The following is a 26,697-nucleotide window of genomic DNA, read 5'->3' on the forward strand; positions in this document are numbered from 1 at the left end:
CCTGGACTTTATGGTATGAACGTAAAAAAGGAGATGGCCTTTGGCCAGATCGCTCCAGGGACCTGCTCAGTTACTGGGAGTCCCTGGTTGTTCCCTAAAGCTAGGAAAAGCAACCCTGGAGGGGAAATTGGTGCCTTTGAGGGAGAAGCCGAGCAGCCAATCAACCAGCTGATGCCGATAAGGCGTGACTAAGCTGAGAAGCCAATCAACCAGCTGATGCCGATAAGGCGTGACTAAGCCGAGCAGCCAATCAACCAGCTGATGCCGATAAGGCGTGACTAAGCCGAGAAGCCAATCAGCGAGCTGATGCCGATAAGGCGTGACTAAGCAAATTCCCTGCTCTAGGGGTATTTATACGGCTACGCTTTGCCTTGCTAGGCTTGCTTTGCAACCGTCAGTTGTCTGTACCCTTCTGATCCCATACCTTGGTGCGTTCAGTTCCCTACCCCCTCTCGTCGATTGTTGCTGCACTTTGAGGACCCGCCGCGGCTGGCGGCACAGCTACACACAGACAGAAGGACAAACTGCATTTTAAATTTGATCCTGCAGTAATGGTGTAACGCACACGCTCAGTGCATATTACAGGCCCCGAAACAACTTCCTGACCTGTCGCTTCTGTCAGCGCCTTATTGGTAAGAGCACGCAGTGGTCCTGCACGTTTTTATTAACTAATAAACAATCGTATTGAATCTGCAGGTTTTAGTTATGCATATTGTCTTAAGGTGAAGAAATAATGGTAGTAGTTACTGTTCATCGATAGATTCTGTGTAATCATGCAGGTTATACGTTCATACTCAAAGTTGCTAAGTTTATGGATGCAATGCTGACACTCGTAATGGGCGCGACATCATAACTTATCCAGCAAGGTGCCCCCTGTCCAACTAGGAGACCCCATAACGTTAAAGAGCGACACATGAATAAAGCGCCGCAGCATCAAGGAACGTGCTCTTGGCTTCTGCTTTGCTGGTTTGAAGGAGAAGACACTCCGTTATTTCCAGGCCTGTTGTCTTTGAAGGAGTAGGGCTATTCTTTTCCTCCACTCTGATTCGAATCTTCCAAATTCTTGTTCCTTCAGGTTCTTTCAGACTTCTTCCTTCTCTAGCTTTCGAAAAACCCTATTTCCTTCTACTCCTTTACTAAATAGACATTTTTGGTCAGTGTAAATATTATATTTGCCTGATGAAGGCTAATGAACACAAACAGTCTTGTCTGTTTGCTTAGATGGAAGTACTGTGGGCCTTGGGCAGCTTATAAGGGGCTGATTGGTATTTCAGTGAAAAAAGTGTAAGACTTTCGTGTTAGATTCAGATTATAAGCTCTTCAGAAATGGAAGGGTGGCCTTCTGTTCTAGGTAACCACTGCAAGTAGCACATATTTGTAATACCTAAAATAGAATGTGAACCTTAGCATTATTCAGAAGGACTTTCTATTATAAGTATTAAAGAAAACTCATTAATTAGGACATTTTTATTGGCTTTCCCTACCAGCAAACAGAATATTAAGATTGGGGTATGACTGGGGCTTCCCTGGTGGCGCAGCGGTTGAGAGTCCGCCTGCTGATGCGGGGGACACGGGTTCGCGCCCCGGTCCGGGAGGATCCCACGTGCGGCGGAGCAGCTGGGCCCGTGAGCCGTGGCCGCTGAGCCTGCGCGTCCGGAGCCTGTGCTCCGCAACGGGAGAGGCCACAGCAGTGAGAGGCCCGCAAAAAAAAAAAAAGTAAAACAAAACCTTCCCCACCATCCAGTTCACAGAGTGTGCATTCCTAAAGCTAATAAATCCCTTCTTCAGAAGCAGTCATACCCCAATCTGTGTGTGTGTGTGTGTGTGTGTGTGTGTGTGTGTGTGTGTGTGTGTGTGTGGTACGCGGGGCTCTCACTGTTGCGGCCTCTCGCGTTGCGGAGCACAGGCTCCGGACGCGCAGGCACAGCGGCCACGGCTCACGGGCCCAGCCGCTCCGCGGCACGTGGGATCCTCCCAGACCGGGGCGCGAACCCGCGTCCCCTGCACCGGCGGGCGGACTCTCAACCACTGCGCCACCGGGGAAGCCCTAGCTCTCTTATTTGTATTGCATTTTTAGGTCTAGACTTAGATTTCAATCTATAAATAACTTTTAAAAGACTTACGGGAAATAACAAAACTACAGATGAATAAAATTAAAGCCCCTCAGTTTATTTGAAAGTTGACCATTAGAGGGCGGCACTTTACATTTCTAGTATTAATAAATTTTAAATTGGGACAATTGAGAATTATAAATGAGGCATTTTTTCCCGCTTAACACATCATAATATTGTTTAAGGTGCACAGTAATGTATTTTAGGCTGCAAACCTCTTAGAAAGGTTTTGAATTCCTTACCTAGTTATTCTGTGAGGCACTGTCCTTTCTTTCCCTGTGCCCTTGCTATATGAAATCTAAGTGAACAGATAGTTTGAATTGTTCTCAACCTTGTATCCCTCAGGTTGCAGAAATTTTTTTCTTAATCAAAAGAGAAGATTAAATTTAACCAAAGTAGTGCAAGATTTGTACACTGAGAAGTAGAGAACATAGTTGAAAGAAATTAAGGAACACCTAATCCAGTGGAAAGACATCCCATGTCATAGACTGGGAGACTTAACGCGGTTATGATGCCTGTACTACCTGAACTGATCTTCCGATTCAGTGCAATCCTTGTTAAAGCCCCAGCTGGCTTTTCTGCAGAGATGTACAAGCTGATTCTAAAATTCAAATGTGAACCCACGGCACCCAGAAAAGTAGAATAAGATTGGAACACTCACAGTTTCTGATTTCACACTTGCTCCAAAGCTGCATAAATGCGACCGTGGTCGTGGAATGAGGACGGACATACAGACCAATGGAATAAATCTGAGTCCAGAAATGAACACTGACATTTATGGTCAGTTGATTTTCAGCAAGGGCACCAGTACAATTCACTGGGGAAACAATAGTATTTTTAACAAAGGGTGATGGGACAACTGGATATCTGCATGCAAAAGAATGAACTTGGATCCTTACCTTATTGAATATGAAAGTAATTAAAAGCGGATTGTAGACTTAAACGTAAGAGCTAAAACTGTGGAAGAAGCAGCTCTTAGAAGCAAATATATTAATGAAATGTTGTGACCTTGGATTAGATCATGGTTTCTTAAATGTGACTCTAAAAGCATACGCAAGAAAAAAAAATAGGTAAACTGGACTTCATCAAAATTAAAAACTTTTGTGCTTCAAAGGGCATCGTCTGAGAAAGTGAAATGACTGGCCACGGAAAGGGAGAAAATATTCACTGATGATGTACCTGATAAGGGTCTTCTATCCAGGGTACATAAAGAATTCTTAAAGTGCAATAATAAAGACACATAACCCAATTAAAAAGTGAACAGCAACTGACAAAGGATTAATCTCCAAATATACAAGCAGCTCATGCAGCTCAATATCAAAAAAACAAGCAACCCAATCCAAAAATGGGCAGAAGACCTAAACATGTTTCTCCAAAGAAGATACACAGATTACCGACAGACACATGAAAGAATGCTCAATATCATTAATCATTAGAGAAATGCAAATCAAAACTACAATGAGATATATCTCACATTGGTCAGAATGGCCATCATCAAAAAATCTACAAACAATAAATGCTGGAGAGGGTGTGGAGAAAAGGGAACCCTCTTGCACTGTTGTTGGGAATGTAAACTGGTACAGCCAGTATGGAGAACAGTATGGAGGTTCCTTAAAAAACTAAAAATAGAACTACCATACGACCCAGCAATCCCACTACTGGGCATATACCCTGAGAAAACCGTAATTCAAAAAGGAACACGTACCACAGTGTTTATTGAAGCCCTGTTTACAATAGCCAGGACGTGGAAGCAACCTCAGTGTCCATCAATGGATGAATGGGTAAATGTGGCACATATATGCAATGGAATATTACTCAGCCATAAAAAGAAATGAAATTGAGTTACTTGTAGTGAGGTGGATGGATCTAGAGTCTGTCATACAGAGTGCAGTAAGTCAGAAGGAGAAAAACAAATACCCTATGCTAACACATATATATGGAATCTAAAAAAAAAAAAAAGGTTCTGAAGAACCTAGGGGCAGGACAGGAGTAAAGATGCAGGTGTAGAGAATGGACTTGAGGACACGGGGAGGGGAAGGGTAAGCTGGGACAAAGTGAGAGAGTGGCGTGGACATATATACACTACCAAATGTAAAACAGACAGCTAGTGGGAAGCAGCCGCATAGCACAGGGAGATCAGCTTGGTGCTTTGTGACCATCTAGAGGGGTGGGATAGGGAGGGTGGAGGGAGACACAGGAGGGAGGGGATATGGGGATATATGTATACATACAGCTGATTCACTTTGTTATACAGCAGAAAGTAACACAACATTGTAAAGCAATTGTACTCCAATAAAGATGTTAAAAAGAGAAAGAATAAATAACCCCTGGGGGAAAAGAAAATTGAACAAAGAATTGAATAGGTATTTACCCAAAGATGTATGAATGGCCAATAAGCACATGAAAAATGGTCAGCACCCTTGGTCATTAGTGAAATGCAAATCAACACCTTCAAACACACCTGGGAGGGCTAAAATAAAAAAGACAGACGTTAGTATTGACGAGGATGTATGTGGAGAAATGAGGAGTCCTTAGACCTTGCCTATAGGATTATAAATGATGTAGCCACTTAGCTTTTCTCCATATGAATGAGCAGTTCTACTTGCAGGTATATATATATACCCATGAGAACTGAAGACGGGTGTGCAAACAAAAACGTATGCATGAGAATTCATAACAGCATTATTCATAGCGACCATAAAGTAGGAAGAACCCAAATGTCCGTCACTTGATGAGTGGATAAAGGAACTGTGGCATCTGTCTATAATGGAGTACTATTTGGTGATACAAAGGAAAGTATCGTTACCTGCTGCAGCCTAGATGAACCCTGAAGCTATGAGGCCAAGAGAAAGAAGGCAGTCACAAAAAGGTCATGTATTTCCCTTGTGAGATTCCATTTACACGAGATGTCCAGAATAGGCAAATCCATAGACGCAAAGCGGGTTAACAGTTGCCAGGAGCTGGGGGAAGGGAGGATGGGGAGTGAATGCTGAAGGGTGTGGGGTTGTCTTCTGGGTGGTAAAAATGTTCAGGAATTATGGTGGTGATTGACAATCACCAACCACGGAATTACTCACAAGTGATACATCTTGAGTTACCGTGAGCCCGGCAGCCCTGGGCCCACCCACAGCGGCTCAGCTCTGGGAGGAGGGGGCAGCCCGGGTGGGCGGAGCCAGGGGCCAGGGAGGGTCGTGGCCACCACTTGGATTGGGTCCTGTGCGCCGTGCTGCTGTGGCCCCTGCAAGATAAAAAAGAAAATGATGTGTCAATTATATCTCAGTAGAGCTATTATTTTCAAAGAAAGAGGGTAATTTTACAAAGTTCTTAAAATACATTTGTTTTACATTCTGGCTAAGATTTGGGGGAGGAGTAAATGTAGATTTGTATTCTTGAGATCAGAAACTGCTAGATATTCGCTGGAGTCTTTTTTTTTTAAGTTTATTTGTTTTTTTAAATTCTTGTCTGCATTGGGTTGTTCCAGCTTGCGGGCTTTCTCTAGTTGCGGCGAGCGGGGGCTACTCTTCGTTGCGGTGCGCGGGCTTCTCATTGCGCTGGCTTCTCTTGTTTCGGAGCACAGGCTCTAGGTGCATGGGCTTCAGTAGTTGTGGCATGCGGGCTCAGTAGTTGTGGCTCATGGGCTCTACAGCGCAGACTCATGTATTGTAATATGGTCTGGAAAAGCAAGGCATGTCTCTTTTTCTAAAAGAGAATATTTAAATTTAAATATTTCTGTATATAAGAAATGTCATTTGAGCCTCCCTGGTGGCGCAGTGGTTGAGAGTCCGCCTGCCGATGCAGGGGGCGCGGGTTCGTGCCCCAGTCTGGGAAGATCCCCCGTGCCGCGGAGCCTGCGCGTCCGGAGCCTGTGCTCCGCAACGGGAGAGGCCACAACAGTGAGAGGCCCAAGTAACGCAAAACAAACAAACAAACAAAAAAATAAAAAATAAAAAATAAAAAACTTGTATTTAAAAAAAAGCTATTTTAAATTTGGTCTGTCAGTATAATGACTTATTTTAGAAGCATCTTTTCCTGACAAGTTTAATAATTTCTGTCCTTTTTCTCAAACAGGATCTGGAAATAGTGTATTCCTATTTACATGGTATGGAAGCCTTATCCAACCTGAGGGAGCATCAGCTCAGGTAAGTCGTTTTAATCTGAATAATAATAGGATGCTTGGGTTTTATGTGCTGGTCTCTTACGGTTTAGAAGTAGGATTAAAGATAACTTACTTGTGAGAACTCTGCCTCCCGTGGCCTTGTGAGTCTGACAGCCACGTAATCGTTTCTGCCATTTCGGCCACAGTGATTGCCTCTCTGCTTCCTGGCCCTCTCCCGGCCCTCCCCGCCTGAAGTAATAAACAGCACTTGGCGAATACACCAAAGGAGCATCATTTGCCATCCTAGCAAGTAAAAATCTACTTCCTAGCACTCAGCTACATAAGAAACCAGAATGTGTTTAACTGTTATTCCAAGAATGATTCAGTTCACTGTTTTAGTGTGTTTTTAGGTCTTTGTATATAACGTATTTATTGCATTAAGTTGACTGCCCTTTTCTGGGAAATTCAGTTTATACCATAGTTGTTTTTTATGTAGTCCATTCATATAAACATCTTACCACTTCTCTTGTACAGCGATACAGCAACCTTATTTATGGTTATCTGGGCTTACATTAAAAGATGAGAAACATCTCGTATATCCAGTGATTAACTGGAATAGAAAATAAAGGACCTTAGGAAGATGGGTTATGTATAAACACCAACTAGGACGTTACGGGAAAGTTTTGTTGGCTCCAGCTCCAGCTACTTTTGATACCAGCAGTTTTTAGTTATGAAAGGAATACTTTTTCTGTGTGTTTCCCCTTTACTCTTTAAGCACTAGTTAATTTGTGAGCGTGTCAATTTCATATTTAGTTGTTAATTGAAAAAAGTGTCAAGAGGATTGAATACTTCTAAAATTAAATTTGTAATGAAAATGATGTAAATTAAAGTTTTATTAGCAAGGGCGGAACCACGGGGAATTTGGAAAACGGCTCAAGTTAAAGCCACAAAGGATAATTTCTAAAGTATGTAACTTTCATTTTATGTTTTTTGATGACAGCTATCCTAAGAAAAAATTATAGTGCCAATTGTCTGTTTAATTGAATGCAGTTAACCTGCGAATGCAAATGCATTAATATGAAAATGTCACATTGCCATATGCATATAAGACTATACATGGATAATATTTTGATAATATTCAGATATATCGATTATATAATGTGTATCTATAGTATATGTAGTTATAAAATTACTTAGGTAATAGTAATTTGGTGCAATAGAAAAAGGAAATTTTTCATACATCTTATGAAAATTTTCAAGATTACAAAAGTAGACGAAATGCAATAAAGCCCCCTACGCTCACTAACCATTTTCTGCTGTTTCAGAAGTAAATTTTGGTTAGAAATAACTGATACCGTCAACAGTATAGTTTAGGTTAGCATACTTCTCCCTTAAAAAAGTCTATTTTTGTAGACTATTCAGCTTTGTTGGCGTGAACTTACAAGGAGTCACCTTTAAGATGTGTATCTTGTTCTGCTTGTGTCAAACAGTCGTTTGTTTCTCATGTTTATGGAACACATCAGCTGCAACTAACTTCAGTCCTTTTTAACTCAATGACTTGGATAAACTGCTTTGTAATAACTACCCTTTCTGGGAAAAGTACGTCTTAATTTAGAGAAGTTATTTCCTTTGAATTTTATAAATAAAATTTTACCCCTGGGATTAATAGAGAAGAGTTAAGACTTCCACATAATACAGTTTTCCAATTTTAGCAAAAAAAAAAAAAGCTCTTAGCCAAGGTTTTCCCGGTCTGTTTCTTCCGTGCTGGGCGGTGGAACCCTGGCCTCCTAGGAAGGAGGGGAGGCCTTCCTCTCTGGGAGCCTCCCTTTGTGCACGTGGGGCTGCCCGCGTGCGAGCAGTGCGCTGCTCCTAAGCAGCTGGCGGCGTGCGGGTCCCTGGCTGTGTCGCTGTAGGAGCGCACACGCCGTGCAGAGTGGCGTTCTCAGGCCCTGGCCGGCATGCCGCACGTCTTTGCCACACACCGTCGTCCTGCTACGGTTGACTCCCTCCGCCCAGGTGGGTCGGAAGCAGCACATCGGCCAAAGGGGAGGAGGAAGCTCCGGCGGGAGTGGAGGCCAAGCATCTGTAAAGAGCGGAGAGGCTGGGGCCATTCAGTGCGGGAAGAAGGAGCCTGCTGAACTGTGTGTGTGTGTGTGTGTGTGTGTGTGTGTGTGTGTGTGTACGTACATGTATACACACTGCATATACATTGTGTGTATGTAGTTATGTGTGTGTATACCTATACATACACACCACATATATATTGTATAACTAACATATAGTTATGTGTGTGTACATATATATGCATACTACATATATAGTATAACATATATATGGTTATGTGTGTGTACACACACATATATACACACCACATATACATAGTATAACATATATGGTTATATGTGTGTATATATATACACACACTACATATATAGTATAACATATATGGTTGTGTGTGTACATATATATACTACATATATATAGTATACCATATATATATGGTTATGTGTATGTGTGTATACATGTATATATATATGTACACTACCTATATATACTATAACATATATACGGTTATATGTATGTGAGTTTGTATACATGTATATTCTTTAGCATTATGGATGGGTGTAATTATTATTATACAGGCAGTTTTAGACATTAAGGAACAACTAAAATCTGGCTCGTATATTCTTCAGGAATTCAGGGAAGATCAGTATGCTTTTGATAAAACATTCCTTAACAATGTTTAAAGAAAAAAAAGCATTTTGGTACTGTTTCCATTTATTTAGAACATTGTCCTGTAGACAGTTTTATCATGATTTTCTCATGGCTCTAGGTTAGTTGTTTTATGCAGTCAACAGTTATCCACTGCAGCCCTACTACGTGCTAGACATCCAGGCAGGCCATGAAGAAACAGCAGTGAAGTAGAGCAAGCCCCTGCCGTTCCTAGTGGGACCGACAGGATTTAGATGTTAGCATCAGCTTACGGATTACATTAAAAATCACAGACTGGATGAGGTTACATGGTGCAGAGGAGAAGGGGGCGGGCAGCCCCTGGAGGTGATGCATTTCGGGTCAGGTCGAGGGGTGGGAGGGGCAGAGAGTCCAAAGGAGACTGAAAACATGACGAATAAGAGGAAAGCCAGGAGACTTAGAGCAGAAAATGCTGTAAAGGGAAAGGGCGTCATCACGTGTTGCTGAGACGTGGCATTAAACAAGGTCAGAAAAGATTTAGATAACACAGAGGAAGCTGACAGCTTTCAGAGTTGTTTTTGTTTTTTGGCCTCACGGCTTGTGGGATCTCAGTTCCCCAACCAGGGACTGAACCCGGGCCCTGTCAGTGGAAGCACAGAGCCCTACCCACTAGGCTGCCCCCAGCCCCCCTTTTATTTGAGTTTCAGGGACCCAGTGATGGAGGAGAGGGAGGGGGGCGGGAGAATGGAGGCAGTGTTTTCACGTAAACAGCTCTAAAAGGAGAATTTCTGTTGCAGCTGGAGGGGGATATGGGGTCAAGCGTGTCTCCTTCCCACCCAGTGGGAGATCCCCATAAGGTGTGGTCGTGTATTAAGAAAGCGATTTAGGAGAGGGGGAGAAACGGATGATGGTGTGGGAGGGCTGGGAGGGCTGAGCCCGCAGGAGTACAGGGCCCAGCGTAGAAGGACCGGGATCCAGTGAAAAGGGTGCAACGGGAAACAGGGCAGAGCCGGTTACACAATTTAAAGACCTGGTATTTTTAGACCCGTTACTTGTGTCTCTCATCCCTTCCTAGGGAGACCGGGTACGGTGCGGTCTAATTAAAACTATGTTTAATGATGTGTATTCAAGGTTCAATGCTACGTTCTGGAGCCAAGTGAAAGCTTCGGGTAAGGGAGGGGTTGAGAGGCCGAGGAGGCCTGGGAAGCCGGGTGCCGGTCGTGGGGCGACCAGGGCGCAAGAGAACACAGGCGGGTCGTTTTCAAGTGAAAAATCACGAGCGTGCCAGCAGCGGAGAGACGGGTGTGTGCTGAGCCCAGTGTCTCACAGGTGGGGGCTGGTAGCCCCACTGACCAAAACGGCACTGCTGTTGAAACAGTCGCTTTTACAGGCAGCCTGTTCTATTTCCTAGTTCCTTCTTAAGAAGAAATAGTCCTTTTCTCTTTCGCATTTCTGTAACTTCTGGGAAATTGTACATGGGCTTAATATAATAAGATGCTTTTTGAAGATGCTGCTCTTGAGGTAATTTTGAATATTTAAACATTTATTCATGTTTTCTATAATTTTCATAGTTTATTTTCCTCAGGGATGAGTCATTTGAAGTAAGTAAATCTTTAAGTTGTAAAGCGTTCATTTGGTCCTTAGTCATAAAAATACGCACTTTAATACAAGCCTACTTTTATCTGAAATTCCATACTGTTAAGTAACATTAATGTTAAACTGTGAATTATGTTACCACTTTTTAAGTTAATAGGTTTTCCTTTCTAATTTTCAGGTTCTTTCTTATTTTCTGTTTACCTTGGAGAACATTAATTTGTCCGCATGTCATTTACAAAGTATAAAACACATACAGTCTTGTTCCCTATGAAATAAACTGGGTGAAGCTGACATCTAACAAAATGTTTCTTTTCTAGCATCTTTTTACCGGATTTCATTTTATTTTGTTAACCTAGGCACCACAAATATTTATCTTGAAGCCAATAAATGATTGTGACAATTCATAAAAGTAATGTTAATTTTCTACATAATGTCTCATTTACGTTTTAAAACTATTAGTATGTTTTTTCATGACAAACGATGAACTTGTGTCTTTATTTTTGTTTTACAGGTTAATGTGTGAAACTGTGAGATATGAAAGACATGAAGCCAATGAAGTTTTATACTAGTAGGTGTTTCCTCTGTCTTTGCACGACGTGTAATGCAGTGGCTAGATGATGTCCTTAAAGTATCAAAGAAGTACTAGGGGCACGTTGCCAAGTCAGCACTGCCTTAATTTTGCATTAACTTTTATTGCATAATTTAGAAATGTGAAGCATTTCAGCTATTTCAGTCCTTCGCTGATAAGTTCACATCAGCATCTGTATGTTACTCGCGTGTGGCTGGGGATAGTATTTCACATTACAGAGTATTTTGACTTTTATGAAATGAGAAATAGTGTAGAGTCTTTCCAAAGGAAAGTTTCTTCTTTAAATCGTATTGATGTTCCTTTTAAGATCTGTAACGTACTCCTTGAAAAAATGGCAACTAATTTTTTAAGCAGTGTGATAAACATTCAGTAGATAAATATCGGTGCCTTACGGATACGTAAGCTCTGATTTACTAGACATATTGTTTCGTTCATGTTTACTGGGAATGACAGTTATGTTGACTTTCCTTCCTGTTTTTCAAGACACTTACTGAGTAATTACTACTTTCCATACATATTGCAGGGGATCTTTATTGAAATCAATAAAATACAGCTTCTGCCCTTAGGGAGGCTATAATCTTTAGAGGGAGGTAGAAATAGAAAAAAGGAAAGCAACAGCAGTGCAGACTAACCCCCCAGGATAGCTGAGACTGTGGGTTTGTACAGGAGGGGTGCAGGGGAGGGTCTCGGAGAAGGGGCCCTTTGCCCTGGGTCTCCTGGCGTGTCTGGTGGCCTCGCGGGACTTTCCTGGCAGGAGGCACCGTGTGTACAGGGACAGAGGGGGCGGGGCCTGGCGTCACGTGTTGAACAGTGCGCATGGCCTGGGGGGTGTGGAGCCGGGAGAAGGGGCGGGCCAGTCACGCTTGCGTGCGAATGTGTCGTGGAAAAAGCCATCCTCGATTCTTTAGGCGACTGGAAATGAGTGCTTTTCCTCCTCAATTACATTTTATTGTGGAAAATTACAGATGTTCACAGTATTAGCGACAGTAGTAAAACGGCCCCCGTGGACCCACCATGCCACGTTGTCGACTGATAAGCAATGATGTCTCATCTCTTACTCCACCTCCAGTGGATTATTTTGAAGTAAATCCAGACATGTCAATTCAGCCATCACTGTTTTGATATGTGTTTTTATCTTTAAAAGATAGACTTAAAAAAAAACCTTAAACACAATATTATCACCAAACCTTAAAAAATAATTTTCATATCATGAAAATAATCAAATTCTTTGTCTCAGATTTTTTTTGGTACAGGGTGTTTTTATTGGTTGTTTATCTTTCTTAAGTCTCTTTTAGTCTGTAGGTAGGCGGCCAGTTTTCAAGCAGCAAAATGATGTGACCAGACGCCTTCCAGCCCCACACAGCCCCTCAAAGATAACATCTGTGTCTGCCTGAAAACACAGAGGGTGGGTTGGGTTGAGTGGACGGGCAGGGAAATCTGTTAGGACAGAATTGCAGTCATCTGGGGTGACAGTGCTCGAACCCGGGCGGATGGAGGAATGGGGCCGTCATGGGTGGAGTTCAGAAGATACGGGTGGATCCGATGCAGGATGGTTCTTGGCTGCCAGTATCCATGCAGGGCTTCAAAGAACATACATGCAGTAGAGAAGAGTGGTAAATAACCCAGACATAATTGGCAGTGAGAAAACTCACACCAGGGGCCAATGCCCTTAACATAGTTACCCTTGAAGGAACCATGATGTAAATAGCTTGAGACTCTTTGTCCTGTGTCAGGAGAAATTAAAAGCTAATCCGTTTAACGGGTGTGCGCCCGTCAGGGCTGGCCGGCCCTCATGAGTGTAGTTCAGCGGTGCAGCGGCCGGCAGCGTCGGCTTCCTCTCACTTTGCCCCTTCCCTCTGAAACATGGTTTGGGCCGTGTCCAGGGTGAGGCCAGAGCAAACGTGTAACAAGCCCCTGGTCCGTCCCACACACTCGGATCCGTGCTCTGTGTGCACTGACTTAGTTCCTCCTCGCAGCCGTCTTGCAGGTAGATCTTTCATCACCCCCGTTTTACGTGTGCGGGTGCTGAGGCTTGTATCTCTGCTCAACTCGGGATCTGGACTCGCGCCCAGACCTGGTGACTCTGCAGCCCTAGCTGCCCCGCACTCAGCAGCGTTTCCCAGCCTCCTTCACGCCTCTGTAGAAAATGATGCTGTGTGCGTGCAGGCGCGAGGACTGCATCTCTCCCTGGGGTGGCCTCCCCAAGGGGTGACGGCGGCCCCTGAAACCCACCAGCACTTCTGCCCGCGTTGTGCCGGCTTCCTGACTCTTGTTATTTATTATTCATTTAAACGGAAGGTAGATTGCAGTGTTTTAAGTATATTTGCTTTTTCTTTTTAAAGTCAGTTTAGGCAGTGAATAATGAGCCCTGCTGATCACGCAACGCCATGACTTGGATGATCCTAAATTGAATGCGTTTAGGAGTTTTTGCAGCGAGAGTTGATGGTAGTGATTGATTTGGACTAATTGGAGTGAGGTGGCAGTGTTCCCAAGCAATGAAGAGTCTGTGGGTATTGAGTAGATCATGATTTCCTATGACCAGAGATTCAGAGACTCCTAGCGTTTGGCCGAGCTTGTGTGGAAGGGTCTGTGGGAGGCTTTTCCTCTGCGACCCTCGAGCAGACGTGTCTCTGCTCTGCGCAGTTGGTGTAAAAAGCACAGTTTTGAAAATTAAAGAACACTTGCATTGGGGGTGTATATAAATCTGCGATAACTTAATAATACCACCCCTCTTTTTGGGGGCCTGTTGTCATTACCTCTTGGGGGAATGACCTGTCTGTGCTTGAGCCTGGAGAACAACAGTGCAGTTGGAATATCAAAGACTTGCAGAATTTTGTTTCATGACCCAGAGATGAGTATTCATTTTCCTTATTATGATGGCGTGCCGGTGACTTCCGGGTCTCTGATTCTCATAGTTTCACCAGGTAGATATAGTACCCTCTCGATCCACCTCTGTGCCTCCTTTTTCTTACCTGTAAAGTGGGGGCAGTGGTCACCGGGTTCGGTGTTTCCGGCTGGCCTGAGGCTCAGACGCGGGGCTCCGTGTGAAGGAAGCAGAGCAGGGCCACGTGGTGGGTGCGTGGAAATGTCAGCCGCGGCAGCGCTCTCACTCCCCTCACTGTGTTCTGGTAATTCACACTTCGTTCTCCCGATGTTTCAGCTGCTTTAAACTTCCTCTAGCAAGGAACGATGACAGCAGGGTTCTGATTCCCCTGGTGTTACTGTTTTAACAGGAACAGTATGACAAACAGTATGCCCTTTAACGCTCTATTGTGATTCAGGACGGAGTTGTGGTTCTGATAGAATGGAATTCTTAAAGTGTAGACTTGCCCGTTTAATTAGGTGCGATTAGTTGAGCTTTACACGGTGGACAGGAACATCAGGTAATTTCTGCCTTTCTTTCATTTGTTATCTGTTAGATGCTGCGTATTTTGCTAGCTTGGAAATACTAAGTGAGATAGTACTCATTTCCCCTGAGGGACTTATTTTAGAGAATTTAAGAAAGGAGATAAACAAGTGCATCCCTTCTCTTTACTTTTTCTTTAATGGTCGGCCATCCTCACCGTGTCAGTTTAATATAGTTACATGTAGAGTGCTAAAAACCTTTGGATCAGAAACTCAGCCATTAAAATATATATACTTTTAAGCGTGCACACACAGCCGGTCTCTAAACACGGGTATCGCTGAACCGCGGGCCCGATACCCACGCACGGGTCGGACTGAACGCTTTGGTTTCCAGAAGAGTTTTCAGAGCGCTTTGTTGAGGGTTTTTCTTTCTTTTTTAATTTTATTTATTTATTTTTGGCTGTGTTGGGTCTTCGTTTCTGTGCGTGGGATTTCTTTAGTTGGGGCGAGCGGGGGCCACTCTTCATCGCCGTGCGGAGGCCTCTCGCTGTCGCAGCTTCTCTTGTTGAGGAGTACAAGCTCCAGACACGCAGGCTCAGTAGTTGTGGTGCATGGGCTTAGTTGCTCCACAGCATGTGGGATCTTCCCAGACCAGGGCTCGAACCCGTGTCCCCTGCATTGGCGGGCAGATTCTCAACCACTGCGCCACCAGGGAAGCCCTGTTGAGGGGTTTATCTCCCCTTATTGCAGGAGAGGAAGTTGTTCCTTTCTCAGAAGAAGCTGTGTTGAGGCTAGTGGAGTCTTTTCAGGCGTTTTCATTGAGACCTGCAACCTCCGAACCTCAGGCCCGGCCGCCGCTCTGCCTGCGCTTACCCGTCTCTTCACTCCACAGCTGGGTTTCCTGTTGCCACCGCAGCCACTCTGTGTCCCCTCCTCCTCCAGGGGCCCACCTGGGCTCGGAGCTGCCGGCCCCCTTCCCCTCCTGGAGGGAGAGCTGCCCCTCCTCCCCCCGGGCTCCCGCACAGAGAGTGAGTTGACATGTCTCTGTCCTTAGGAAGCTCTCCTGGGCTCTGGCCCATATCCAGTTATTGTACTGCTTTCTCCTTTCGGATGTGGCCAAGCTTTTATTTATTTTTACATCGTAGTCTTTTTATTTTAATTTTTGAAAATTTAAAAATTTTTCTTATTTGTAATTAATTTATTTATTTTTGGCTGAGTTGGGTCTTTGTTGCTGCGCACGGGCTTTCTCCAGTTGCAGCAAGTGAGGGCTACTCTTGGTTGCGGTGCAGTGGCTTCTCGTTGCAGAGCACGGGCTCTAGGCGCGCGGGCTCAGTAGTTGTGGCACGCGGGCTCAGTGGTTGTGGCGCACGGGCTTAGTTGCTCTGCGGCATGTGGGATCTTCTCGGACCGGGGCACGAACCCGTGTCCCCTGCACTGGCAGGCGGATTCTTAACCACTGCGCCACCAGGGAAGCCCTACATCGTAGTCTTTTAAAAAAATTTTTACAAAAGCACTATCTACTACTAGGTTGCTTTGCTTTTCTTGTTTATTTTCCCTCAGGAGACAACATACTTCAAATCTGCCTTCATTTCTTCCCCCAGCAATATGTGACCACTATTTGGAGTGTCCACAAGTTTATTCAGCTTGTGTGTGTTTATAAGGAAAAGGTGAAACCTGAGGTTTTCGTTGCCTTGAAGGCATGACACCTCTAGAGACTTAGCCTCTGCACAGACTTGTAGGATAAAGATGCTCAGCCCTGAGCTTGGCGTGTTGTGACGCACACGTGTGCTCTGTGTAAGCATGACGGTTCAAATAGGCATGCACGGAACCCGCGAATAGACCTAAGATTGTTTTATGTACATATGGCGGTACTTTAAGCTCTCTTGCCAATAATGATGTTTTTATATTTACTGTTAGTCTTTGAATGAAAGTGTTTTATTTTTGTGGTGAGTCAAAGAGTAGTAAAATAAAAACATTAACAAATGTATTTAGTCTGTAAACTCCATCAGGGCAGGGACTGTGTTTAGTTCAGATTTACATGTGCCGTGCCCAGCACAGACATTTGCATCTTGTCTGTTCTCTGTTGTTACTTTTTGCATTTATTTCAAGGGATATATTCCTTTGCTAGATCAGCAGGAAAAGACCTTCTTTATGGCCTAACTTCTGGGTAAAACAGCCGACTGCAGGTCAGGTGTTCGGTTCTTTGTATCAGTTCTCTGTGAAACTACTTAGTGAATAAAAACCTCTGAGCTCCTCTTAACTCTGGGTGTGCACAGTAACACGGAGCTCTCCCTGGGCTCTCTGGTCATCGTGGGGCATGGCGCTTGGGAGCTGCTGGTGCCATCCCCATCACCCGGGGCCTTGGCAGTGGGTGGGCGGATTTGGTGTGAATTTGGTCAGTCTCTGCATGTCTGAGCTCTTTCTCTTTAGCAATTCGGGTGCCAGTTTTCTGTAGAAGAGGGACGGGTTTGTCGTGCGGATGGAATAACTGAAAGATGCACGTTTGTGAATTAATTTCATGACCCAGTGGTAGTTTTCAGAAGAGTTAAGTTTGGCTGCCCTCTTAAATTTGAGAAATTGTCGAGCCCTTGGGTGTAACCCTCTGCCCTCAGTCTAGCTGAATCAGTGATTGATGGATTGCCCTAAGTATGTAATCTGCAGTGACTTTTCTTCTTTCATTCAAAAGTAAGTTTATTGAGTAACTCCATAACTCCCAAGACATCACTCCCTCATTTCATTTTTAAAATGGATTTTATAAATTTAAGAATGACCTCACAGCGAGTCTGTAGAACCTTCGGCTTTACTAATTCTTTAGTATTTGTTCTTTATATTGTTCCCTCCACTTGTTAAGTGAATGATCACAGTTAAAAACATTATGTCCACTTATCTCCCCATATTTTCAAAATATTAATTTTTTTCAAAACACTTTATTTTAATATATTCAAAATGAAATACTTTTAAAATAAAGCTGAAATAGCCTCAGTATTTCCATCAGTTTTCCGAGTTTTTATTGATGTTACTGACTTATCCTGTTTGTTGGTCTAAGCCCCTATAATTTATTGAGAGGAGGCTAAGAATTTTCTGAAAAACTTAATGTTAAAATGATGCTTTTTTCCCTCAGAGTTTTAAGTGATAAAAGTGAAGTAACTTCCTTACAATTTAGAACTTCCAGGTAATGTAACAAAAAGTTACCCTGTACTTTTAAAATGTGTTGTTTATGTAAGTGTGGGAATTTGTGATTAAATATTATGAAGTGTATAATTTTATAGTACAGTATTGCTATTCTGTACATCAGAAATGTACATTTTAACTCTCCATAGAGCTCTTTCTATCATACGTTCTACACTTCACGCCTGAGTTATGTCCTGCTGGTGGTGTGTGCACTTCACCCCACACTTGCCATGTTGCATTAACTTTCCTTGTGAGCTTACTTGGTGCCGTTGGCCATACGGAAATACATAAGACTTGTTCTTTGTTCTGTCTTTGAGCTTTAAGCTTAGAGCCCCATCAGAGGAGCAAGAAAAAAAATTATTAAACTTTCTGATAAACCCAGTAGCAGAAGTGATGTAATGTATTTGTGGAAAAGAGTACAGTTACTGTGTATCTGAAAAGCCATCTGCATCTTGGAAGGTGGCCATTGTTAGGACTTCTGTTTTAAGGTCTGGAACACTTCGTCCATAGGAAATCCGGCTCGGATCCACTGCAGTAGCCGTTGGGGTGGGGAGAGGGCTGGACAGGTTCTGTCCCAAGGGGCTCGCCACGTCCCACTGAATCAACTGCCGGGTTCCCAGGAAAGGGGTAGAGGGTAATTTATTGTCGACAGGTACAACTATTCCCGCTTTTGGTCATCGGCAGAAGTGTGCCTTTGAGAGTACCGTGTGCCGCTCAGAGGAGGCTAGTAAGAGTGTAGGGGGCCAGGAGCGAGGCTTCGGCGCGGAGCCCACAGAATGGGATGGGGGTTGTGCAGAGGGAGAAATTTGGGAGGACGTTCTGTTTTCTGGTGTCATCCTTCCGCTGGATGCTGCTGCTGGGACAGCAGAGACCGGGAAAGAGCCAGCCGGGTGCTTTCCTGGCCCTGGTCACGGGTGGCACTCTAGATGGCCCTCATTTTATTGCGCATCTGGTTTCGCAGCGCAGGAGGTGGAGCCGGTAGGCCCGGGTGCCGAGAATCCCGTCCCCACCTCTCCCAGGTGCCGCGGGCTTTGTTGTTTGGACGCGGCGTGGTGTAATGGAATGCAGCCCCGCCTTCTAAGCCGCCCCGAGCCCTGGTGCGTGTTGGCCCCGCCTCTCCCCGAGCGGGCGCGCTCTCCGCCGTTTCTGGGCGTTTCCGCCCGCGCTGCCCGCCCTCGTGCCCGCGCGGGTGCCGCCTCGGGCGTCTCCGGGCCCTGCTGCCGCCGCAGGCGCAGCCGCACGCAGCGCCGCAGGGCGCCCTCCACCGCAGATCCGCGTCTGCTCCCCGGGAGGACCCCCCTTCCCGTACCCGGGGCGCCCTCCTTGGGCACGGATTTCCGATCCCGGACTGTTCGTGGTTTTTGCGTGGGGACCATTGCTGCAGTTTCTGTTGGCGGACTCACCCGCCCCCCTGCAAGCACACACCAGAGACGTGGGTCAGGTGTCGGTTTGTGGGTGTCAGCTCCGCGTCCGCTAGGACACGTGTGCCCTTGCCCGGAGCCCCTCCCCCGCCCCGCAGCCTCTTGGCCAGCTGGGCCGCCACTTAAAGTTTTCACGTCGTGTTAACAACTGAACAAAGTAGCTTTTCCCCGCGTTGCTTTCTTGCCCCCTCATAATCGCCTTGCTGACTTAGTTTGTTTTCTCGTGATGTATTGGCTTATTGTCTGTTCAGCCCCCTTGTCACCTTGGGCTTGGTCCCTCGTATGCCCTCTCGCCGGCTTCGTTAGCGGGGGCCGCGGCCGTTCGTGGGGACACACTGCCACCCTGTGCGCCTCTAGGGTATTGCTGGGGACGTTCTTGAAGCCTCGCTTCGTGTCTCCGGTCCCTGGTAGTGGAAACTCCCAGTCTTCTTAACGCCGTGTCTGAGTTGGTGTCTTTTCAGCTGTTTAATGCATTGCTTAGTGAGCACACGAGCCTTACCTGGTGTGTCCGCCGGGGGTACCGAGGCGCTAGAGGAGTTGAAGAGCTAATGAGAGGCGGCTTCCGAGGTGAAGGACGGTGTCGCTCTGCTTCGTGTGAGCGAGCGCAGAGTGTCTGGGAGCCCAGCAGAGAGGGACGCACTCTATTTGCAAGGCACTAGCCCGTCTCTCGGAGGCCGTGGTCGCTAACCTGGAATCCAGAGGGCGAGTGATGAGTTTACTGGGCGGAAGGCACCCCTGAGGAGTGGGAACAGCGGGTTTGTCCAGAGGCCTTGAGGCCGGGGTGCAGGGAAAGGCGGGGGGCGGCTGAGCAGGGCGCGGTCTGAAGCCCGGGGTCTGCTGGGGTTCGGAGCAGAGAGGAAAGGTGTAGGCTGACCCTGTCAGGGTGGGTTGTGAGGGAGAGAAAGAGAGGAAGAGAAGCAGTGTTTTATGTCCCTGCTCTGCAAGGTGCTTGATACCTACTGTGTCATTACATCAGAGTGACGTTGTGAAGAGGGACTACTGTCCCCGTTTTACAGTCGGGGGACCGGAACCCCAGGGGCCGACGTCACCAGGACCGCGTGGCAGGTGCGAAGGAATGTGTGTTCCCAGACCTTTGCTCGGCAACAGACTGCTGCTTCCGGGCGCTGGCTAGTGGGGCTGGGCTTCCTCCGGTCCAGGAACCGAGGGTTACAAGCGGATGTGAGTGTCTTGGTCTCAGTGCCCTGAGCAAATGCTCCTGCGGTCGGCCCCGTTCCCGCGAGCTGCAGCTCCCGTGCCGGCTGCCGGAAGCCTCCGTGCAGCGGGAGGGAGAGCCCTGGGCCGCTCGGGGTCGGGAAGTCGACGGAGGGAAGCACAACACAGGCTGCGTGAGATGGGATGCGGATTTCGGAGTGTGGCAAGCAGTAAGTGAGGACACCTTTTGAGGAAGTGGTGTTGGAGCCGTTCCCTCGGGGTGTGGCACCGTGACGTAGAAGGTGGGCAGGTGCCGCCCAGGAGGGGGTTGGGCCGAGGAGCAGAGAGGCACAAGGCCGGCGGGAGAGAGAGGGGCCGGGTGACACCGGCCTCTCCCTTCCGTCCCCAGGCCGCACGTGCCGTTCTGGCCTGGCCTGGGAGCAGTGGCAGCAGCGCTCAACACTCTCGGCGGCTCCAGGGTCCTGCGTTCTGATGCACTGCACGGCGGTGAATCGACCATTTTGTGCTGGACTGTTTATATCTTGTCTGCTTGTTTTGTATTAAAGTTTTTTTAAAAACCAACGTATTTGCATTAGTTTCTTTCTTTTTTTTTTATTTTTTTGCGGTACGCGGGCCTCTCACCGTTGTGGCCTCTCCCATTGCGGAGCACAGGCTCCGGACGCGCAGGCGCAGCGGCCACGGCTCACGGGCCCAGCCGCTCCGCGACACGTGGGATCTTCCCGGACCGGGGCACGAACCCGCGTCCCCTGCATCGGCAGGCGGACTCTCGACCGCTGCGCCACAGGGAAGCCCTGTTTGCTTGTTTTGTTTTGTTTGGCTTGATTCATCTCCCCCCTGTGGATGAAAGCAGAACAGGAGCTGTGCAGAGGGCCGTGTTGTACCCCGGGCTTCATCTTGGCAGGTGTAGCATGGGGAGGTGCTGGAAGCAAATCATTTGTCCGTTGGAGTTCTTAGCTCCGTCTAACACTTGCAGGTCGTCTCTAAGGGTCATTTTGGTGATGGCAGAGATTGGCAAGTCCTAGTTTGCTAAATGTACCCCTTTAATCTTTAGGCTTCTCTTCTCTACCTGTTCCTGGTGATATAAGACTAAAGTTACTTGGAAATGGTCAGTTAGAGTTATTCCAAAATTCATCTTTTACCATTTCAACAACCCTTGATGGAACTCCTTAGCTCATAGCTTTAAAACATAAACCAACTATTTGAGAAAAGTTAAAATGACGTTAGCGAAGGAAACTGGTTGTGTCGACAGTTGACAAGAGTTGTAGTTTTTTGCTTTTTTTGTTTTTCCCTGCCATTTGTTCCAATTGGGGCTTGATTTCTAGGCAGTTTTTCTCATGGTTTTTCAACTCGACAAGCCCCCACGCATAAGAATCACCTGGGATGTTTGTTTAGACGGCATCGTGGTGGGGTCTCCCACCCTTGATCAGGTACTGGGGTGTGGGTGGGAGGGGTAGAGCCTGGGAACATGCATTTTTACTTCGCATTCCAGGGGACTCGTGTGTACGTTAAAAGCTTGAGGACCACTAGACAGAATCAAGTCTCAGTATTAGTCTTAGGTAATATGAATAATAATTATTATTCTACTAATCAGTCTTTTGTTAGCCAGCTTCATTGCCAGTGTGTATGCAAGCAAGATCTCGGATTCACTTTGCTTCCCCTCTAAGTGTAGACAAGTTTGATGCTGTTACTGCTAGGTAATTTCTTTTTCATCTTTTCTTTTAAAAAACAAACAGTCATCGCTTGGCACCTGTAGAGCCCCGCAGGTGACAGGTGCCCTGTGAGAAGGGGCGTATTTGCAGACCTTGAAGGGAAGGGTCGTGCCTCCTGCTGGAACAGTGCCTGCCTGACGCGTAATTATACATTAGAGGGGGACAGGGTAGCACAGTGGTTTCCAATGAGGTCAGGAGACTTTTCTGGCCAATTAAGACTGAGTAAAACAGATTTTATGGTGGCATCTCACAACGAGGGATTTTCAGAACAGAGACCAAACCTGAGTCCTGTGGGGTGTGGGTGTGAAAGGTGAGGGGGGGTGTTTTTCTAGCTCACAGCTGTTTCCAGAGCATCTTTAAAATGAGACTCATTGTTTAGTTTTAATTAGTTTGCTTTTGTAAGACATGAATCTTTAAAAGAGACAACTCGCTAATGAAGACATCGTGACTGTGTTATTTGGCGTGACAGGTAGTAGTAAGTGCTCACCAGATCCAGCCAGCATTCGGATGGTCATTCTCTGCAGGTGCCTCCACCAGCAGACACAGCTCTTGGGAGTTAAGGTTTGAATTTTTTGGAAAAGGGAGAGGAAACAGGCAAATGAAATTATAATAAGCGACAGAGATTGGGGACCCGTTTCTTCTCTTCACCTCCTTAAATCTTTGCCAAGGCCTTCCTGATACGAAGAGTCGGCCCTAATTGTAGGGTAATCAGGGGGCCACAGTGTTTGCTGTCACAAGTGTTTTCTCCATTTTGGACATGGGTTGCCTTTCACTTCACGCGTGTTTTATGATCAGCTCCAGGAAAGCTGAGTTTACAAACAGTGTGTTAATTTTGTCCGTAGTAATTTTACTTTGAAAAAGGACAGATGTGGAGTCACTAAAAAGCCAGGGAGTGTTTGTTACGTTCTCTGCGCCACGGTTCTCCTGGACCGTGGTGACATTTATTGTGCTTCTTACCGCGATGACGGCTACGGGAAGCTCAGTGTTTGTGTCTCCTGAGCCTCTGTACAGCTCTGCTCTCACGCCTAGTTAGCGGTGGTCAACCTTGGTTTCCTACTAGATTTCATTTCTCTTGACCAGTCTTTTGGTGATAAAGGGAACGTGGTAAGTGCAAGAGCAGATTAAAAGTTTACAAGGTAATTCCCTTTTCCTTCTTTTTATTTCAGCGTTTTATTACTTGTTAAAAAAATTTGAACTATTTTTGCATCTGACAGAACACATTTTTACCTGACAGAAATCAGAATTAATAATAATGCTGTCACCTGATGTTGAGGAAGACGAGTACGTTTTTTTCCGCTAAGCTAGGTGAATGATTGTTTTAAATTTATTTATTTATTTATTTATGGCTGCGTTGGGTCTTCTTTGCTGCGCACGGGCTTTCTCTAGTTGCGGCGAGCGGGGGCTACTCTTCTTTGTGGTGCACAGGCTTCTCCTTGCGGTGGCTTCTCTTGTTGCAGAGCACGGGCTCTAGGCACGTGGGCTTCAGTAGTTGTGGCATGCGGGCTCAGTAGTTGTGGCGCACGGGCTTAGTTGCTCCACGGCACGTGGGATCTTCCCGGACCAGGGCTCGAACCCGTGTCCCCTGCACTGGCAGGTGGATTCTTAACCACTGCGCCACCAGGGAAGTCCTAGGTGAATGATCGTTGATTGCAAAAGCTCATGACTAAACACTAGAGAGAAAGGGTTATAAATTATTTTTTGAAGTCCTTTGCATTTTCATTTGAGAAGTCATTTTACCTTGATGGTTTCATTGGAACTAAAGTCTATTTGACAATATTTTCCTTCGTGTTTTCTTGAGGCTTTGCTATTGAGGACTAAGCAGTTGTGAAATTGGTAAAGAATGGGCTTGGGAGGAAGCAGTGACTTGCTGCTGATTTGCCCTGGAAGCAGATAGCAATGAAAGTGATTAGTGTGTTAAATAACTTAATTATTCAGAATTTTAAATAGAACTTGATGGTCTTTGGAAACGTCAGGAATCCATGTGCCAAAAGGAAAAAAAGAGTAAAAAGGTCCGGCAGAGGCTGCGGAAGACTGCCTTGCAACCCACGTGCGGTTTGCCGGGCTCCAGCCTCCAGGCTGTCCTGGTAGAAGAGACGGGGTCGGCGGTGGACCTCCTTCTAGTGGTTAGAGTGTGGGCCGCCGTGGGTTAGGAGCTGCCCCTTAGAGTCTGAGATGGAGGCCGCGGGCCAGGGCGAGCGAGCCACACACGGAGAGAGCCTGGGTGCCCGACACCAGGCTGTCAGCCCCCGCGTGAGAGAGATGGCCTCCTCCGTTGTTCGGCCACTGCTGTGTCGGGCTTTCTGCTTTGTTTTCATAGTAGCTGAGCCTGCATCCTGACTAATAAATCTGATAAACTTGCCTTTATAAAGTAAAACAACTTAAGACATGGCAAAATCACGATAAAGTTCAAACAAGCAGCAAACTGGGGGAAATGTTGTCACAGCTCGTGGCTTCAAAATGCTAATTTGTATAAAGTGCTTCTAGATAAGAAAAAGTCTCATGATTGATAGAAAATTGGCTAAAAGTTATGAACTGATTTCACAGAAAAAGAAATAGGTAGGCCTCATGAACATAAGAAAAAAGATGCTTTTACAATAAAGAAGGAAAATAAAAGTACACTAGGAGGGCTTCCCTGGTGGTGCAGTGGTTCAGAATCCGCCTGCCAATGCAGGGGACGCGGGTTCGAGCCCTGGTCTGGGAAGATCCCACGTGCCGCGGAGCACCTAAGCCCGTGAGCCCCAACTACTGAGCCCACGAGCCACAACTACTGAGCCCGTGTGCCACAACTACTGAAGCCCACACGCCTAGACCCCCGTGCTCCGCGACAAGAGGAGCCCCCGCAACGAGAAGCCCACGCACCACAACGAGTGAAAGCCCAGGTGCAGCAAAGAAGACCCAACGCAGCCCCAAAAAAGTACACTGAAATACAGTTTTCATCGAGGAGACTGGCAAAAACCCCGAAGTGTGATAGACAGCTTCAGGGAAGGAACACCCCTCAGCCCTGTCTTCAGCTGCACCCCTGGCCACCCTGCCCAGCTGCCTGGCCTGTGGCCTCCGCTCGCATCTCCCTTCCCTTGGCCGAGATCCTCGTCCCTCGGGAGCCATTGTCTGCTCACTTCCTTTGTTCAGATCTGCTCTTCTCAGCGAGACTTGTCCACCATATGTTTAAAATGATAACACCCCACCCCTATTTTCCTTACCCTGCGGTGACTTACTCCCAGAGCATGGATTTATAATTTGCTAATCTATTATATTTATTGTTTATTATGTGTACTGTCCCACCAGAATACAAGTTCCATGAGGGTAGGGCTCTTTGTTGTTGTTTCCTGAGTATCCTAAGCACCTGGAACGGCCTTCATCCTGAAATTGTTAAACATTTGTTAAATTAACAGACTCTACTTGCAAGGCGGTGGGGAGGTGGGGTAAGCACGTAAGTTACTAACTAACCCCCGGAACAGCGTTTATCAGAGTCACAGTGTCTGTGCCCTTTGACTCAGCAGCTGCAGGTCTGGTTTTCTAGTCAGGGTTACTCCTGTAGATACAAGATTATTCATCACAGTTTTCATTTTCTTTTAAAATAACTGCATACACGAGAAACCACTGAAATGACCAGCAGTAGAGGCTTGCTTAAGGCAAATAAGGCACATCTCACAAGACAGCTGTCTCCTGATGGAAAGATCTCTGCGTTAGCACAGAGGAAAGAGCTCTGTAGTGTGTGCCATCTTCTCTGTAAAAAGAAGAGGGTGGGGGGGTAAGAATGTCTGTCCATCCTTGTGTGTGCAGGAGGAGGTTCTGAAAGATGCCAGCGAGCGTGGCGGAGACAGGTAGGGGCTTGGGAGACGGGGAAAAGGGTGGGAACACTCAGGTCCGCTGTTCACCTCTTTGTATTTTTGTTTTATGAAGCAAGGGGAAGTATTTTCAGCTCAAAAAGTTAAACTGAAAACCAAAACTTGGAATGGTAGCTGCTATAGGTCTGATGAACGTTTAAAACATTTAAGTATGCTGATAAATATCTTTAGCGTATTTAGGTGTGAAAAATAACTTTTAATTCCAAGAGTTGAAGAATGGTATTTTAGGTGTGTGTTTTGTGACATTTCATTGTTCTTCGGGATTCTGCGAGTAACATGGATACTGTATGCTTTGTATGTTATTATTTTTATTTTTTTTGTTGGAGATAATGATCTGATTTTATTATCTTTTCTTTTCAGTCCTGATGATATTGGGACCTGCTGGTACATCCTTCTCTCTGGTTCCGTGTTCATCAAGGAATCCATGTTTCTGCCACGAAGCAGGTATTGGATAGACGTTCTGGGGTAGAGTTTCCGTGGAGCTTGAAATCCTTTTGCAGAATGAGTTCTTTTCCCGAATTCCTCTCTCGTCGGGTTTCCTGTTCTACTAACACAAAGCGAGGCAGTACCTTGGGGTGTAGGTATATAAATCTTAAGAAAGGCCTCTTCTGTGTTGCAAACACTGATTCAACCTCTCTGACAAAGGGCAGGGACGAAGGACGTGCCGGTGACGTGTTACGTGGACGTACCCGGCCAGTTGAGGACTCGTGTTCCGAGGGAATGAAAACTGCCTCCGTAACAGGGGGTCTCATACACGTCTAAAGAGAGGCCGAGAGGTTTCCCTGGGCCCACGTGGGAAGAAACAGAACCCAGGGACTAGGTCACCCCGGGGACGTTCTCCCCGGCACTTTGGCTCCTGGGTGCTGACTGTTGGTTTGTGGCCTGTGTCCCTAAAGCACCGTTTGACGGCCGTGCCCGTGTCTTTCCTTCTGATCTTCAGGCCACGG

The 26,697-nt window shown here is 46.1% G+C and overlaps 1 protein-coding gene across 4 annotated transcripts in view; it reads left to right on the forward strand.

The window, feature by feature from the left end:
* RAPGEF2 (Rap guanine nucleotide exchange factor 2) overlaps positions 1-26,697 on the forward strand; it is a 249,132-nt gene that overhangs the window by 77,755 nt on the left and 144,680 nt on the right. For 2 of the 4 annotated variants that reach the window (XM_059066801.2, XM_059066802.2), the window contains exons 2-4: positions 6,180-6,250; positions 11,006-11,062; positions 26,111-26,194. The exons of 1 other annotated variant lie outside the window; for it this stretch is intronic. In XM_059066801.2, the coding sequence (XP_058922784.1) occupies positions 6,180-6,250; positions 11,006-11,062; positions 26,111-26,194 (212 nt within the window). The remainder of the gene's footprint in view (positions 1-6,179; positions 6,251-11,005; positions 11,063-26,110; positions 26,195-26,697) is intronic. One more of the 4 variants, XM_067035439.1, reaches the window with a different exon arrangement.

This window comes from Kogia breviceps, chromosome 6, assembly GCF_026419965.1.
Source record: "Kogia breviceps isolate mKogBre1 chromosome 6, mKogBre1 haplotype 1, whole genome shotgun sequence".
NCBI classification, from domain to species: Eukaryota; Metazoa; Chordata; class Mammalia; order Artiodactyla; family Physeteridae; genus Kogia; species Kogia breviceps.